General features: G+C 42.2%; 1 protein-coding gene across 6 annotated transcripts in view; it reads left to right on the top strand.

Annotated features, from left to right (window-relative positions):
- The window catches only part of Ripor2 (RHO family interacting cell polarization regulator 2), a 180,307-nt gene that overhangs the window by 109,415 nt on the left and 53,392 nt on the right, over positions 1-17,500 (top strand). For all 6 annotated transcript variants that reach the window (XM_070024447.1, XM_070024443.1, XM_070024446.1 and 3 more), the window contains exons 2-3: positions 16,027-16,153; positions 17,373-17,500. The exon at positions 17,373-17,500 is cut by the window's right edge and continues 28 nt beyond it. In XM_070024447.1, the coding sequence (XP_069880548.1) occupies positions 16,027-16,153; positions 17,373-17,500 (255 nt within the window). The remainder of the gene's footprint in view (positions 1-16,026; positions 16,154-17,372) is intronic.

Consider the following 17,500-nt stretch of genomic DNA (forward strand, 5'->3'; position numbering starts at 1 on the left):
TGTGGTGGGACACACCTGTAAACCCAGCACTCAAGAGGCTGAGCCTGGAAGACTGCAAGTTCTAGGCCAGCCTGGACTACAAAGAGAAACACTGTTTCAAAAGAATAAAATGCAAGAAATGAGAAAGGAAAACTAGCAAAGGATTTGTGTAGTTGTGTCAGCTAAGGTGAGTAGGGAAGAGGCTACGATTGATTCTGCTTCCAGCTCTGACAGCTTTCTTACGTGCAGGTCAGTTTTCTGACCTGTAAAACAAGGAATGACACCAACCACCCCACCTAATCCACATAGAGGGCAATGCGCTTGAGAAAATGCAGTCTGTAGGCCTGAAATATTGTCATCTGTTTCACAAATAAAGGTGCTTCTCTGAGCCCACTGTCAGACATTGGAGATACAATCACCTGTGTCTCGCCAAAAGGTGAGAGCTATTCTCTTGATTCTGATCTGCCACGGTCCCAGAAGTACCTGTACTGAATACTTTGGAAACTGCACAGTTGGGAAAATCAGAGTCAATTAGCTTCAACATCTAACTTCCCTACATGGATGCTGATTCACTGCTTCAGCTCAGGTGGTCGGGCACCAGCCAGTGAGCCAAGTGTCAGATACCAAGTTCAAGTCCCACTCTGAAGAAAAAAAAATTGGTGCTTCCAGTTTGTTCAAAGTATGCATTTATTTCTTCAAGTCCTAGAAGCCTCTGTGTCCCCTTGTCTATGGCAAACGTCCAATATATTCCTGTTCAATTCTCCTAGAGACCCACAGACAAAAATGGAGGCTCCACTGGGAGCCACAGGTTCACACCTCCTAAACTATTCAGGAGGCTAAGATCTGATGAATCACAGTTCAAGGCCAGCCTGGGCATCTCCAAAATAACCAGCAAAAAGCAGGACAGGACAAGAGCAAAGAAACAAATGGTACATGGTCTCCCTGATATGTGGATGTTAAATCCAAAATGCAAGGAGATACGATAAAGGACCTCCACTCATTTTGTCATATTATTACTAAGTGAGCCCATGTTCTTGACCACATATATGGTTTGTATATATGCGCATATCTGAGGGAAGCTAGGAGGAGGGCACAGAATCAGGGGGAAATGGGAAAATATACAACAGAGGGGCCCATCAGCCGCACTGGACACTGATGGAAACGAACTGAGTAACTCAAGGGCAGTGATGGGAGGGAGGGAATGAAAGGGAAAGGAAACAGCTTACGCTAAACAAAAGGAAAGAAATGTACAGATCACCCAATGTGGAAGAAATTGTATTGTCAAAGCTCATAGAATTCACAAACTTTATAGACCATGATAATGACCATTTGCCTCATGAAAGTTAGAATCTGTTTGTGACTTTAAATATCACTATCTCACAATACTGTGAAATTTGTGAAATTTATGCAATCACTTAATCACAATAAAAAAATTATTTTAAAAAGCAGGGCTGGAGGCATTACTCAAGTGGTAGAACAAAAGAAAAACATCTGTTCCACGCGCAAGAGAGATAATCCCCCCTTGAGGTTTCATTGTTTACACAGATGTTGGCCTGAGCAGACTGGATAGCTAGGTGGATCCGGAACTCATTTGAACCAATGAATTTGACCATCAGTATGACTTCTTGTTTGCTTTTTTTTTTTCTTGGTCCATCATGGGACTTGAACTCAGGGCCTGGGCACTGTCCCTGAGCTCTTTTGCTCTAGTCTAGAACTCTACCACTTTGAGCCACAGACCTGCGTCCAGTTTTATGGTAATTAATTGGAGATAAGAGTCTCACAGATATTCCTGCCCAGGATGGTTTTGAACCATGATTCTCAAATCACAGCTTCCTGAGTAGCTAGGATTACAGGCATGAGCTGTCAGTGCCTGGCTTCTTGTTTGTTTTGAACATGGGGCAGTAAGAGCCAACAAGCTAAACGGTCAAACCAATTCTCCCTCTCCCTCTTATCTGCACCAAATCTGAGGGAGACAGGCTTCTTCATGTATTGTCTCTGTCCTATACCCTTCCCCCATTCTTTTATTCACGGTGTCATGACACATTCACAAAGGAGATAAAGTTGGAGAATCACTGCTTCTGGGCTACGCATGTCTGCTTTGCCCATCAGTTATTTGGGTTACCTACTTATATCAGCATTCAGCTAGCAGACACAGTAAATTAATAAAATATTCAAATAATACGCATGAAAGGCCAACTGGGACAACAAATCCCTGAATATCCATCATCTAGCAGCAAAAATTGTCAAGATTTCCCTATGTTTGTTTTATTGATCCCTTTGGCTGTGTGGATTGAAGAATCTTAAAGCAAACCTATCACTCACAGTGTCTCATTCATACACATGTCTGCATCTCAGAAGGATGGATGTAACTCTAATGCCATTTCTTGCCCAGCCAACTTAGTACCGCTGTCTTCCTATTCGCGAATACCTAATACTTCTCCAGATGTCCAATGTGGTCTGGCAACAGTGGCTCATACCTGTAATTCTAGCTGCTCAGGAGGCTGAGATCTGGGGACTGCAGTTAGAAGTCAGCCCAGGCAGGAAAATCCCTGAGACTCTTACCTCCATTTTACCACCCAGAAATGAAAAGTGGAGTTTGGACTCAAGTAGTGGAACACTACAAGCCTTGAGCAAAAAAAAAAAAAAACTCAAGGCTAACACCAGGCCCTAAATCCAATCCCCAAGACAGCCACCCCACCCCAAAACAAAAAAAGAAATCCCAAGGGTCTCAAAGACAGCTTCAGAGTTGTTTTATTATCCTGACCAAAATAGGGTCCCTAGGTTGCCTCTGGTTGGTCTGTCTTTTGTGTCTCTTGTCCTTTCTTCATCCTGTTCCTGTTACTATTTGATTGGTAAGAATTCTGAGGCCCTGAGAGGATTTGTCCAGAGAGCATCTGTTCCCTGCTTTATTTCTCCCAGGCTTTCCAAAGAATCAACACCTCTCATCTTGCTGTTTATGACTTCACCCAAGCTGATGGGTAGAGGACACAAGAAAATGAGGGAAAACTACTTTCTCTCCAATGAAACAAGATAAAAAAGCAGGGTAAGGCGCGGAAGGTCAACTATTACAAAATGAGATTTGAGGCTTAGAAAATATAAAGAAGTTGGGCTGGGAAGGTGGCTCAGTGGTAGAGTGCTTGCCTTGCATGCATGAGGCCCTGGGTTCGATTCCTCAGCACCACATAAGCAAAAAGAAAAAGCCGGAAGTGGCGCTGTGGCTCAAGGGGTAGAGCGCTAGCCTTAAGCTGAAGAGCTGAGGGACAGCGCCCAGGCCCAGAGTTCAGGCCCTACAACTGGACCCAAAAATATATATAAAGAAGTCTTCCAAACAGTTCTGGCCTGACTCAGAAGATAAGGTATCCACTGTGATTGCTTTGGTGTGATCATGGGAGTCTTGTGCGTGTATGGAGAGCAAGGGGAGAGAGTATGATAGGCTCAAAATACAAGAAGTATGGTATTCCTCATGTGTACAAATAAGCCTCAAATGTATTCTTTTGTCTTTGGTGTTGGGAATTTGCCATATGCTGATGAATCCATTTCTGGATTCATAAACGTTTGTTCTTTCTTTGTGTGACATTGCATTTAAAACTAAGAATCAGCTTAGATTTGCCTTGATAGAGTTTTCTATCTTCTTATCCCTTAGACAAAACAGGATAGTAAGAAATTATTTAAAGCCCTTGATGGACAATAAAAAGGAACATAATTCGGCTCTGTGGATAATCTAGGCAGTTATGCATAGCTCTACCTAATTGCTTTGAATTCTGATGATAAATTATTTGGTTTTGGCAAGCAAGAATCATTCAGCAGATGTTATGTATGTAGCCACCTCTTGATATGCAGCAGGAAGGATCCGTAATGAAACCACAATCCCTTCCTATTATAGTAGCTTAATTTGCTAAAATTGCCATGCAGAGAACATGTGTGTAGGCCTCTGGAAGCTACTCAGTTTTAAAAGTGCTGGTGTGTGACAGCATATGCATACATTGTACCACTCTACTCTTAGAGTTTTAGAATAACAGTTGTTCTGTGATTAATCTGTTTATTACTCCCTTCCTTCCTTCCTTCCTTCCTTCCTTCCTTCCTTCCTTTTCCCCTTCCCCCCTCTCTCTTTCTTTTCTCAAAGCTGATATTCTAATATTTGAATCACAGCTTCAGTACCACTTTTTGTTGTTATTAGTTGGAGATAAGAGTCTCACAGAATTTTCTGCCTAGGCTGGTTTGGGATCACAATCCTCAGATTTCAGCCTCTTGAGTAGCTAGGATTACAGGCATGAGCTACCAGCACCTGACTTTCTTCCTCCATATTTTGGTCAGCATTCTTTTCATTTGGCAATAATTCACAAGATTTCAAACAGAACACCATAGATTTCAAAAGACTAAAGTGAAGTAATCAGTCAAATTTGCTTCAAGACAGAATTAAACACAAAATAATTTTCTCCCTATTAATTAATACACAATGACAGGAAAATTCCAACATTCAACTGGCTCACTCCCTAAGTAGAAACATTATCCTATTTGTATATTGCGAAAAGAAATTAAAATAGCTGGGTGCTGGTGGCTCACGCCTGTAATCCTAGCTACTCAGGAAGCTGAGAGCTGAGGATTATAGTTCAAAGCCAGCCTGGGCAGAAATGTCTGTGAGATTCTTACCTCCAATTAACCACCAGAAAACCGGAAGTGGCTGAAGAGTTCAGGGACAGTGCCCAGGCCCAGAGTTCAAGTCCCACAGCCAACCAAAAAAAAAAAAACAAACCTAAAATTGTAACTCAAATCAAATTAAAGCAAATATCTGGGTTCTTTAATCAAACTGTAATGCAAACACAGTATGTCATCAATTCCTGTGACAGGTTCACACCAACAGCAGTATCCCTTAATTAATTTTCATAATATTTCTGTGTTTCGAGAACTTTTTCATTCTATAAAGTTCCATTTATGTAAATCATTCTGATAGCTAATAATAAGCAGTCTGGAATACATGATCCTTTACAGACACTAAAAAACTACCTGAGGTACCCACAATCAAGAAAATACAGCATAACGATTTGGAAAAAAATTATATTAAGTAGAGTAAGTCAGATTCAGAGAGACAAAGTTTGAATGTTTTCCCTCATTTGTGGTAGCTAGAATGTGCCTATAAACCTATAAGTAAACATGTTGGGTGGTATGCCAGGGGTTACAAATTAATTACTTGAACTTAGTCGATTCTATGAAGAGCTCAAATGATGTAATTTTTGTAGAGGGACAAAGTCATAGCCCAACAGAATAAATACCAGGAAATGGGTGCTTGCAGGAGAGGTGTGGAGCCCAGGGAAGAGGAGTAGAGGAATGAAACAGGGAAGGGCAGAGAAAGCAGTCAAGAACTCATGGTATATACCACAAAAAAAGGAAAGGGGTGGGTAGAAGGGGGTGACACTGATCCAAATGCATTGTACTCATAAATTGCTTTGTTAAATGGCACCTCCTTTATGCAACCACTTAAAGATAATGAAAATGTGGAGGAAAAAAAGAATTTCTTGTTCATAAATACAGCCACAGAATAGAGACTGTGTGTGAGTAATAATAAGCAACTTTCCACATAAATTCTTAGTGCTACCCTCTCCTGGGTAAGCCCTCCCTTTGCTTGTGGGTAGAGAAAAGAGGAAGTCAGAAAACTTTAGGGACCAGAGCCAAAAAAAGGAGTCCAGGTGCTTAAACTGCACATGTGCTGATGAGCCCCAGCCCCCTGTTCAGGCCTGAGGAACAGCAAGGCATACCCTCATCTATTATTTTCAATTCTATAATAAGATGCCTACACGCCAAGCATTTGAAGTGCTGCTTTTTAAAAAGTGTTGTCATAACAACAAGAATACAGTGATGAATGTAACTCATGTTTGAAAGAACAGCTTTAGTTTTAAAGCATGTGGCTGTACCTTCCTGTTGCAAAGGTTTGAACTATAGCCTCCCAACTCAAATGTAGATCATGATTACGTGACATTGCTGTAACTGAGCCAGTGTTTTATATTTGCTATCCTATAAGTGCCAATCAATCAATCCTCCATCAGTTCACTTGCTACAGTATCCAGAGAAAAATCAACTGCATCTAAGAAAAAAAGATCCATTAGTTTGGTTATGTAGGCAATCTCTCTACAAATCTTTTTTTTTTTTTTGGAGGGGGGGCTGGGCAGGAATGCTACTGGGAGTTAATCTCAGTGACACTCTACTACAAACAGGCCCCCATCCCTTCACTTTTTTTTTTTTTCAATTTTAGTTGTTTTTCAAATAGGGCCTCATATTTTTGCCTAGGCAAGTCTGGATCATGATATTCCTACCTATCCCTCCTGTGCAACTGCCAAATAGCCTGGATATCAGGAAACATCTTAAGGTAGAGGAAGGAAGGAAGGAAGGAAGGAAGGAAGGAAGGAAGGAAGGGAAGGAGGGAGAGAGGGAAGGAGGAAGGGAAGATGGGAGGTTGGGAGGGAGGATTGGTGGATGGGAGGGGACCAAGGAGGGAGGGAAAGTATCCACTCAGTTCTAGGGAAAAACAGGCCAGCTAAAATATGCCTGAAGGAAGTGATTTTCTTCCCTATTGGAGTGTTGTCTGTGAATCTGATCATCCAAACATGAGGGTTTGTGGTGGGTCTATATTTCTCTCAGCAGGATCAGCCAAGCTGTGGCTGAAGACCACATTCCCAAGGGATGTTTCCCCTTTGGATAGCCATGGTTTTGGTCTCCGTGTAAAAACCATAAATGAAGTTCCTCACTGCAACAAGCTCAGCTTTCATTTAAGTGCAAAATGCTTTTTTTTCCCTCTCTAACTTGCTCTGATGTGTCATGTGCATAAATGAAGGTCTACAAGTGTTCTGGGCTTTGCATTTTAAAGTGAGTGATGACAACATTAGTCAAAATCAACCCATCCCCTTGAGAGATTTAAGCAAGCTTTATGTCCTGAATCATTTCTCTTCTAATTATCGTAAGGCCAGCTGCTACTCCTTGCATTTATTTAATCCACCAGAACGGAAGAAGAAACAGCATTTTTCGTTTTCCCCAGGGCTGAAACCGTGTCAGTTATCCAGAAGTTCCAACAATTGACCATCCCAATGAATAGACATGCTATTAACATTTCTTCTTTATATTCTTCAAATGACTCAGTCAGACCCTTAAAATAGCTTCCACGTACCCTGCTGTCTGTCATTTTTTTGCAAGGGAATATCAGAGAGACAAAGGGAGAGCAGCAGTGTCTAATTACTTCATCTCCGTACTGCTTCACCTGTAAAATATGGATGGTAACGAGTGCATTTCATCTGATTGCTAAAAGTCAGCTATCTCTTCAGATTGCAAATTCTAATTAGTAGGAAAGGCTGCTGCTCTACTCTAAGCCATTCACTCCTTTTCCCCTTGACACAAACCTGGGTTACTTAGGAAATTATTATTCTCATTTATTGACCAGAAAAGCAAGGACTTAAAGAGGGCAGGTGAACTAAGTGACCCCTGGGGTCAACCTGCTTTCAGAGACAATATTTTTTTAAACTTCTTTTTTCTTCTTCCCCCCTCCATTTATTTGTATGTTTATTTATTTTTGCCCTGGGATTGAACTCAGGGCCTCATGCTTGCTAGGTTATTGTTCTACTACTTGAGTCATGTCCCCAGTCCTTTTGCTTTTATTTTGTTTTTAGAGAGGGTCTTAACACATTTGCCCAGGCTTGCCTCAGACTACTATATTCCTGCTGTACCACCACCATGCTCAACCAAAACCAGTGCTTTTTTTCCTCTCTTGACCTCATGCTGAGGACAATAGAAGATCCCAAAGATATCTTGTACACACACTCAAGAAGGGTGTGGCACACTTACAGTGATGGAGCACTTGGGAAAAGAATTACAGCTCAGCTGAGTCCCAGAACATGTCAGTTCACAAAGTGAGATCCCTCTGGCTGGGTGGCTCAGAAAATGTTTTAGGAAACAGTTGGCTTTTTCATGAATTCATACTGACAACAAACAAATAAATGAGTAAAAAGACAAAGTTTTTTCTCATGTGAGAAGGAATTATGGCGTTCAAAGAGCTCCATTTTGCCTCCATGGTAACAGTAATTGATTCAGGCCAGAATCATCAAATGGTATGAAAACACCTGGATTAAATTAACAAAATACTCCAGGGGCAAAGTGCCACACCTGTAATCTAGGTACTTGGGAATCTGAAATCTGAGGATCTTGGTTCAAAGCCAGCCAGGGCAGCCAAGTCTGTGAGACTCTTAGTTCCAATGAAACACCAAAAATCCCAAAGTAGAGCTGTGGCTCAAGTGGTGCACAGCAGTCAGTCTGTGTAACTATTTAAAGCATGCTGTCTACAGCCAGGTGCTGATGACTCACGCCTGAAACCCTAGCTACTCAAGAAGCTGAGATCTGAAAATTGCGGTTCAAAACCAGCCTGGGGAAGGAAAGTCTATGAGACTCTTACCTCCAATTAACCACCAGAAAACTGCAAATGGTGCTGTGGCTCAAAGTGGTAGAGTGATAGCCTCAAGCAAAAACGCTCAGGGACAGAGCCCAGGGCCTGAGTTCAAGCCCCATGACTGATTTTTTTTTTAAAGCATTCTGTGTCACACACATTCTGTGTTCTAGCTTCTTTAGCTCACACCTTCTCAACTTATCGTTCCTCTATGTATAGCTACGTTTCTTTTCTTCCTCAGGAAGCTTGCTGACTCTCCCTACTTGATTTATCTCCTGTTTTGAGAGAACTCTATTATTTAAATAATTAGTAACAACTAGTTTTTAGTAAGCAGTATTTACCAGGGTTTGTGGATATTGTTTCATGGGCTTTCATGAAACTCTTCCGAATTGTTAGTCTTTTTACACAAAAGAGGAAGCTGTGTTTCAAAGACATTCAATAGCCATGCGTATTGAACAGCTGTTATGTGAAGAAACCAAATTGAGTTCAGATTTGTTCCATCTTAGGGAAGACCTTAATCACTGCTCTGCTGCATCTCAGAGCATAAAGGGATGGGTACCACTTACAATCTTGCTTTATAGCTAGGCAGTGGTGGCTCATGCTTATAATCTTAGATATCTCAGAAGCCTGAGGTCTGAGGATCCTGGTTTCAAAGTCAGACCAGGCAGAAAAGTCCTTGAGACTCTTCATTTAACCAGCAAAAAGCTGAAAGTGGAGGTGTGGTTCAAGTGGTAGAATGCCAAACTTGAAGCAAACAAGCCAAGTAAGAGAGGGTTGTTCTGAATTCAAATCCCAGTACAACAACAAAAAGACCCAAGTAATTTTGTGACTGCAAGTGGAGATAGTGTTTTGTTCTCAGTGAGACTTAACAACACTTCTGCATTATAATGGGAAAGCAGTTGCTCCCTTTAATCTACAGACACAGAATCTCGGCAGTTGATGGAGTTTGGGGCTAGCCTAAGATACAAAGTAGAACACCTGCCTGATTGTCCCAGCTCCTCTCTGCTGAGGAGTGGGGCTACACTGCTTTGCTCTATAAATTTTATCATCTGTTTATATCACTTAGTCAATCAGTGCATCGTACCATCCAGGTATTTATCACTTCTAAAACATTGCCCACTGAGAAGCAACTACTAACCCTGCATTGATTTATTTTAAAGCAGTCACAGAGAAGAGAATAGGCAATAACAAGTATATCCTTTTTCTAAAAAAAGATTAGTCAAGTGTTTTGTAATAGGCACCTTGCAACCATATAATAAGCACACACCTATTTTTAGGATTCATCTCAAATAATCATTTAGCATAGCAGGCTATTTACATCTGGCCCACATGTTCCTAGCAGACAACTGAATTCTACTCCTGCCCTTGGCCAAGATGTGGGGGAGCAGAAACAGGATGGCATTGTGAGGAAAGGAGAAAGCCAAGGGGGGTTCGAAGAAATGACTCAGAAAGCGCAGTGGGACCTGCCTGCTGGCTGGGCTGTAGTGCTCAGGGAAAGGAAGAAACAGTCGCCTCTCCCAGGGTTCCTGATTTCTTCAACTTTAACTTTGCAAGGTCTGATTTCGTGGCACTTCCTCTTGCACAAGGGATGATAACATTTTTCTAGAAATTCAAAGTTTGTTTTTTTTCAGTGCCCGGACTAGAGCTTGAACTCAAGGGTCTCAAGTTCTTGTTTAGCTTTTTCACTCAAGGCTAGTGTTCTACCACTGAGCAACAGCTCCATGTGGTTCATTGGAGCTAAGACTCTTTCTTCACAGATTTTTCTGCCCCAGCTGGCTTCAAATGGGAGATCCTCAGATCTCAGCCTTCTAAGTGCGAGTCCATTGATTTTCTTCTCTACCACAGCCCCTTCAGCCCTCCCCCACCCCCCTTCTTCCCCTCCTCCAATTCCCCCCCCCCCCACACACACACACCCTGCCTCTCCCCTCCTCTTCTTCCTCATGGGCCTTTTCTTTCTAGTCTTCCTTCTGTTCCTGCTCCTCCCATCTCCAGGTCCGGTGCTCTTGTTCCAAATCTGCCTGCTAATTCTCATTGAATCAAGAAGAGAAACAGCTGTGGCCTTCAGGCTTCTTGGCCAAGAAGCTCGGCTCAGGACAGTAAAGTGTGTTTAACTCTTCACCAAGGTGCTTGGGATTCTTTCCTGAAAGAGCCCTGTGTCCCTTGGTGGTGGGACTGGTAGGGCAGGGGTGGCTGCCTGGTGTGCAGCAGCACCCCCTACAGGAAACGGTGAGGAGCTTCCTGGGTCTGAGGATTTCACATCTTTCTGGGACTTAATGCACAAAGGCAAATGTTAGTTCTGCAGAACAGGTCAGGTAGACCAGGAGAGGAATCCAAACCTTAGAGGTAAAACCTTTTTCAAATCGCCAGTAGCCCTGAGTATCCAAGTTCAAGGTGTTTTGTTATTTTACACGTAATTCCTTGCTTGTTAGATGGGGGTCTTGGGTGATCCTTAATAGTTCATATCTGGTATAGCCTCTAAAGGTTTTGCCAATAAAAACAAGTCGTTACAAAGCTCAGAACTCACAGTAAGGATGTCAAAGGGAGTCTGAACTGCTTGAATGCAATCAATATTTATAACACTATATATATATATATATATATATATATATATATATATATATAGTGGGAAAAATAATTCTTTTTTTGTCATCTGTCATGGGACTTAAACTCAAGGCCTAGGCACTATCCTTGAGCTCCTTTTTCTCAAGGCTAATGCTTTATCACTTTGAGCCACAGCACCACTTCTGGTTGGAGATAAGAGTCTCATGGTGACTTTTCTGCTTGGGCTGCTTTGAACCATGATCCTTAGATCTCAGCCTCCTGAGTACCTAGGATTACAGGTATGAGCCACTGGCACCCAGCGTGGAAATTGGATTTCTGTGTAGGACTTATAAACAAACACATATACAATTATATAAATAAAATGTCTACTCACAGTTATATGATAGCGTATGGAGCCCTCTCTACACCCAACTCCAAGTGTCTGCAATTTCTAAAAACATATCTGTGAAAAATATATGAACGCATTTCCTCTGTAATAATGTAGAAATTAAAATGTTGCACCTCTCCATAGACCATCTCTACCATTTCAAAACTTTTCTATTAATGTATTATGTTCTATATAGTTTTGTTTACACTCTTCACATTTTCATAGCATATGTGCTGCAGTTTTCCTGGGAATCTTTCTAAGACAGTGTATCATTTTTAACTGTTAAATTCTATTCCACCCTGTAGTTACACTATAAGGCATTAACTCTGTGTGTGTGTCTGTCTGTCTGTCTGTGTGTGTGTTGCTGTGGATTTAACCTAAGGCCTGTGACTGAGAGGTAAGCACTATATCACTGAACTATAACCCCTCTCCCCCCCAGCCCTAATGCCTCACATTTATACATTTCCTTTCCTTTTTGGCATTATTGGAGTTCAAACTCAGGGCCTTGAACTTCACCCATTCCACCAGCCTGACTTTTTTGCTGGTTATTTTTGGAGATAGAGTCTCACAGACTTTTCTGTTCCAGCTAGCTTTGAACCTTGATCCTCCAGATCTCAGCCTCTTGATAAGCTAGGATTACAGGCCTGAGCCATCAGCTCCTAGTTTATTTATTTCCCATTTTCTACTGTTAAAACATTGTCTGCAGTGAACACCCCGGCCCAACCATATCTCTTTGTGTACTTGGGTATTTCTCTAGAGAAGATACCAAGGAATACATACGTTTTTATATTTTAAACAGATCCTGCCAAATTGTCCTCCAAAACAGTGAGGCTCTAATCCCACCAATCCTTTCTTTAGTTTAAAGCTGTTGGCTGATCGAACACCTGTAGTTCTGGAAACCTGATCCTCAGTATTGTAGCGTTGGTGGTGGGACTTGGTAGTTTTGCTGGAAGCTGGGGGAAAAAGGGAGTATTTTGAAGTTGGAGAACACTAAGAGGTAAAGAGGTAGGGCGTGTGTGTGTGTGTGTGTGTGTGTGTGTGTGTGTGTGTGTGTGTGTGTGTGTGTGTGTTGGAGAACACTAAGAGGTAAAGAGAGGGTGTGTGAAGTTGGAGAACACTAAGAGGTAAAGGTAGGGTGTGTGTGTGTGTGTGTGTGTGTGTGTGTGTGTGTGTGTGTGTGTGTGTGTGTGTGTGTGTGTGTGTGTGTGTGTGTGTGTGTGTGTGTGTGTGTGTGTGTGTGTGTGTGTGTGTGTGTTTTCAGTGAAAACAGAGTTGCCAGAGAAGCTGCAGCTTGGGGGAGCTAGAAGAAAAGGAGTCTCACCCTTACTCCTGAATTCTTGGCCCTGGGAGCCAGGTGCTTGCTTTATGTACTCTTTCTCTCTGACCCTTCCTGCCCTACCTGCCTCACTTCCTCTATTTCTCCGCAGCTTGCGTGCACACAGCTTGTTGGATGACTTCTTAGGCAGTGTATGTCAGCCTTCAGGGAACTTGATAGCAGCCTAAAGCCAGTTCTCACAATTTTTTCTCCCGATAATGATCATAACAGAGACTAAACAGAATGTTAAAACCACTCAGCTGGTCACGTTCCCGGTGCTCACGTATTCCACGTGTAAATGTAAGGAAATTGTTCTGTGAGTTTTCCCCCTTTCCAAAGCACTTTATAATCTGAAAATCCTGGCCATACATTATTGTTCTGGAGCCTTCTGTACCTGTTGTGGAAGACAGAAGAGTGGCACTATCTGGACCACGTGTTTCATTCTCTGGCTTCTAATTCACCAGAAGCATAACTTCACAGAGTGTGATTAAGACTGTGTAACATTTAAAAGTTGGACTTGGTAAATTGTAGCAGCTTATTTTAGCAGAACTTTTAAATTTTCAACCAACTTGGCATCCTTTTTTTTTTATTGCTCTCATTTTATTTTCCTTAACCTAATAATTTGTAAAAGAAACCTTCAGGCTGGGAAGGTGGCTCAGTGGTAGAGTGCTTGCCTTGCATGCATGAGACCCTGGGTTCCATTCCTCAGCACCACATAAGCAGAAGAAGCCGGAAGTGGCGCTTGTAGCTCAAGTGGTAGAGCGCTAGCCTTGAGCTGAAGAGCTGAGGGACAGCGCCCAGGCCAAAAAAAAAAAAAAAAGAAGAAGAAGAAAGAAAAAGAAACCTTCTAAAACTGTAGCTTCTTTTTTTATTTTTTTTATTGTGAAAATACCATACAGAGGGGTTACAATTACATGGGCAAGGTAATGAGTACATTTCTTATCAAGCATTGTTTCCTCCTCCTTTGTTTCCACTGCCCATCCCTTCCAATCTCCCCCCGCCCTCCCTCCCAAAAGCAGTAGCTTCTAAACTTTGCTGAGCATAAAAATCACTTTAGGGATCTTTGTAAAGCCCCTCTTACAGCTGGCCGTATCCCATATAAATTAAATCAAAATACTTAGGAATTGGAGCCAGACACACATGGTTTAAACTGTTGATCTAATGGGTAAGAGAAAACGTCTTTTATGGCTTAAGAAATATTATTTGTAGCAAATCTAAGAGTGATACAGTTTAATGTTTTCCATAACCCTTGTCTTGATTTGATCAAAGAATGTCCATGATTCAACAGACCTACTGAACAGTAATTACAAAATGAGATAAATATTAATAACATTAGTCAAAATTGGAACTCGTAATATACTTGTTTATCATTATTGAGTAGAAGGCTGAGGATGTAGCCTAGCATTGTGTCAAGCTCTGGCTTGCCTACCCAGCATTACAAAAAAAAAAAAAAAGAAATTTGGGGATACAGAAAGAACATAAGTCCCACAGCACTTTCTTGATTTTTATTAGAAGCTTGCAAGGGATAATAGCACAGTGGTTCACGCCTGTAATCCTAGCTACTCAGGAGGCTGAGATCTGAGCATCACTGTTCAAAGCTAGCCTAGGCAAGAAAGTCCGGGAGACTCTTATTTCTAATAAACCACCAGAAAACCCGAAGTAGCACTGTAGCTCAAGTGATAGAGCTCTGGCCTTGAGCCGAAGATCTGAGAGATAGCACCCAAGCCCAGAGTTCAAGCCCCAAGATGGCCTTAGTGAGATAGAGACAACTTATTAACCACTTAGGGGCGCTTGTGGGAACCTCACTGAGGAATTAAAGGAATTGGGAATGAAATCCCAAATCAGTCAGCACCTGTGCCCTGCCCAGGATGCTCACAAATCCCAGAACTGCACTTCTCTGGAGAGAAAAGGGATTCGTAAACTCAGCCGAGGCATTGGGGAGTGGATGTTACTGTAGTTTAGCTTTTTTTTCTATTGGGGCTAGGTTTTTGGTTGGTTGGTTAGGGGAAGGGCTGTGGGGTTTTTGTTGGTCTTTTGTGCTAATACTGGGGCTTGAACTCAAGGCCTTCAGCTCTCCCTTGATTAGTGCTCTACCCCTTGAGCCACAGCACCACTTCTGACTTTTTGCTAGATAGTTGGAAGTCTCAGGGACTTTTCTGCCTGGGTTGACTTTGAATCTGGGTACTCAGATCTTAGCCTCCTGAGTAGCTAGGATTAGAGGCAAGAGATACTTGAGGCCTAGCTGTTTGCTTTTAAGTTTTTGTTCACTTGTTTTTGACAAGTACTTGGGATTGAACCCATGGATCTTCCACTTGAAGCCACCCCCCCCCTTTTTGATTTAGTTATTGCTCAGATAGATTTTGCATTTTTGCTCTCTGCTGACCTTCATTCACCCTAGTGTTGGGATTACAGGTATGCACTACCATGCCTGGCTTTCTATTGGTTTTTCAAAGGGCAACTGTAGATGAGTCTCAAACATGCCAGTTGGGCATCTGCCCACTTTGGAAGGCTTCAGTCCTAAACTCTTCTGCTGAGACGGCGATAGCTGCTTTGTTTCTGCCTAATCTCGCCAGAGTAGAATTACCAACAGTTCTAGGGCAATTCTTTGGCGGGGAGCTAACTTTGGGCTTCTGTCCAGCCAAGGGGTGTTTTGACACTGCATCTTAGTCTGTTACTTTGAGTCCTCACAAAAACCAAGCCAGCAACTGAAGTAAGGATTGTATGTCTTCTCTGTTATTCTCCTTCTACCTTTTCTTCCCTTCCCTCTCTGGCCTTCTTATCTAACCTAGATGATCACTTCTTTTGTAAGCACTAGTTCTAGCCTCTTTGCAATGCCACAGTAGTGGCACAATCTTATCTTTCAAAATACACTGAAGGCCAGAAAGAGAGAAGAAGCTGAAGTAAGTTCATCCCTAGAGAGACCTTGTGCTTCTAGCCTCATGACTCTTCTAAGTGTAGAATTCTACCTGTAGGTCTGACTGTCTTTTGAATTTCATGTTGGCAGTGGCTTGTTTGTACCCTTTGGTTGTTACTGTTTCAACTGTAACAGTTGAAAGAGTTCTTTCTCATCTTTGGTGAAACTTTGCAAAAAAAAAAAAATTCCTCAAGAAAATCTAAAATAACTGATCATTTTGTGCCCTTCACATTTTGTTTTAAATAAGTTTGTATCTTTTTTTCCTAACCCTTTGGCTTTAAAAAAATGCAACAAAAAAAAAAAAAACCATGCTACAGGCAAAAATCGCAGAAGAATCTCATGACTCTCATGACAAGGACCCTGTGAGTCACTCTACCTTGTGTCACACCTTGGACATGTTGACATGCTCGGTGCATTTTCTGTCTGAACCTGCCTGTGAATTGCCATGGTCTCCTACTATCTTATAGGACTGCCAACCAGACTGCCAGAAATCATGTTAGTAGGACCCCAGTCCTTCTCGCCCGGTGGGCCCAATGGGATCATTAGAAGCCAGTCCTTCGCAGGTTTCAGTGGTCTGCAGGAGCGGCGATCCAGGTAAGGGCTGTGTGTCTTTCTTGGGTTCTAGCCTGGGGAGGTGGGCCCTGATCTGCTCTAGAGGGTCAGTCTAGGCTTGGTAGTGTAGCCAAGGCACACCTGTGCATACGCATACATACTCATTCATGTCTGATCCAGATGACGTGCTACCATCTCTTTTCTATTATTTCGAATTCCTCTTGCAAAGAAGATGCCTGCCGGAGGATTTAGGATAAACTAGCCATCTATGTGTAGATCCTTTTTCCCCCCATTCCTCCTTTGGAAACACATTTTCTATGACTTTTCGATTTCAGAGACTGGGTTTGGCATGAAGATAATTCAGTAAAGACTGTGACTACCAATGGACCTCAGGAGGGCTGATGTTCAGATAGGAATTGCCCCTGGAATCTTCTCCCTCTGAATCAAGGAAAACCACAGAGGAAGCAGATAGCATGCAACAGAAATGAGCTTCAGTTTTTCTAATACTTCATAGATCTTGCTCTGAGGGACCTCCTGTGCAGTAGTCCCATTTGCTGTACCCAGGGATGGTGAAGAGCAGAACTAATATCCAGTCGTGGAGGTGAAGGGCCATGACTGGCCCCTGTCCATTTCTGACACCTCCACTTTCCTACTGAGAGCCTGTCAGGGAGCTATCTGGCCTCCTCACCTCAGAATCAGATGGATCTTGTGTTTAAATAATCCAATGTCTCTTTTCCTGGCATTCCTACCATTAGTATAGGTGTTGAATTTTTATCATATACCTACACAAAATTATATACACTATAACTTTCAAGAAAACTGTCAATACAGCAGCATGTGATTTTTTTTTCAATGCCATACGGAATTAGTCATTTGTCTTGCTTATGGTTATCATAAAAGATGTCACTTACCTCCTAGTCAAATTGAATAGGAGTTTGTATCTGCTGTGGCACAGGGAGCATTTTGTTTAGTGGGGGTGGTTCTCCCTCTCTCTGCCTGTCTGAGGGTTTAGTGAAGCGCTCAGTGTGTCCTCAGAGGGCACCGGAAGCCAGGCCTTGCTCTAGCTGAGCAAAGCTTTCAGAGTTCAGCAGTTACCAAAACGAATGCAGGAAACCAAGTGTTCATGGCTCAGATCTGCACCTATAGGACATTCATATGACCTTAAGATGATTTGAAAGGTATTTCTTTGGTCAGTTCTTTTTTTTTTTTTTTTTAAGTTAGATGCCAGAGGCTCACATTCTTTTCTGTCTTTGTTCCACAGGTGTAACTCCTTCATTGAAAATGCTACTGCTCTCAAGAAGCCTCAGGCCAAGCTGAAGAAAATGCACAATTTAGGACACAAAAATAACAACCCTCCTAAAGAGCCTCAGCCTAAAAGAGTGGAAGAGG

Source organism: Dipodomys merriami, unplaced genomic scaffold (assembly GCF_024711535.1).
Source record: "Dipodomys merriami isolate MVZ:Mamm:240054 unplaced genomic scaffold, mDipMer1.0.p SCAF_16, whole genome shotgun sequence".
Lineage (NCBI taxonomy): Eukaryota > Metazoa > Chordata > Mammalia > Rodentia > Heteromyidae > Dipodomys > Dipodomys merriami.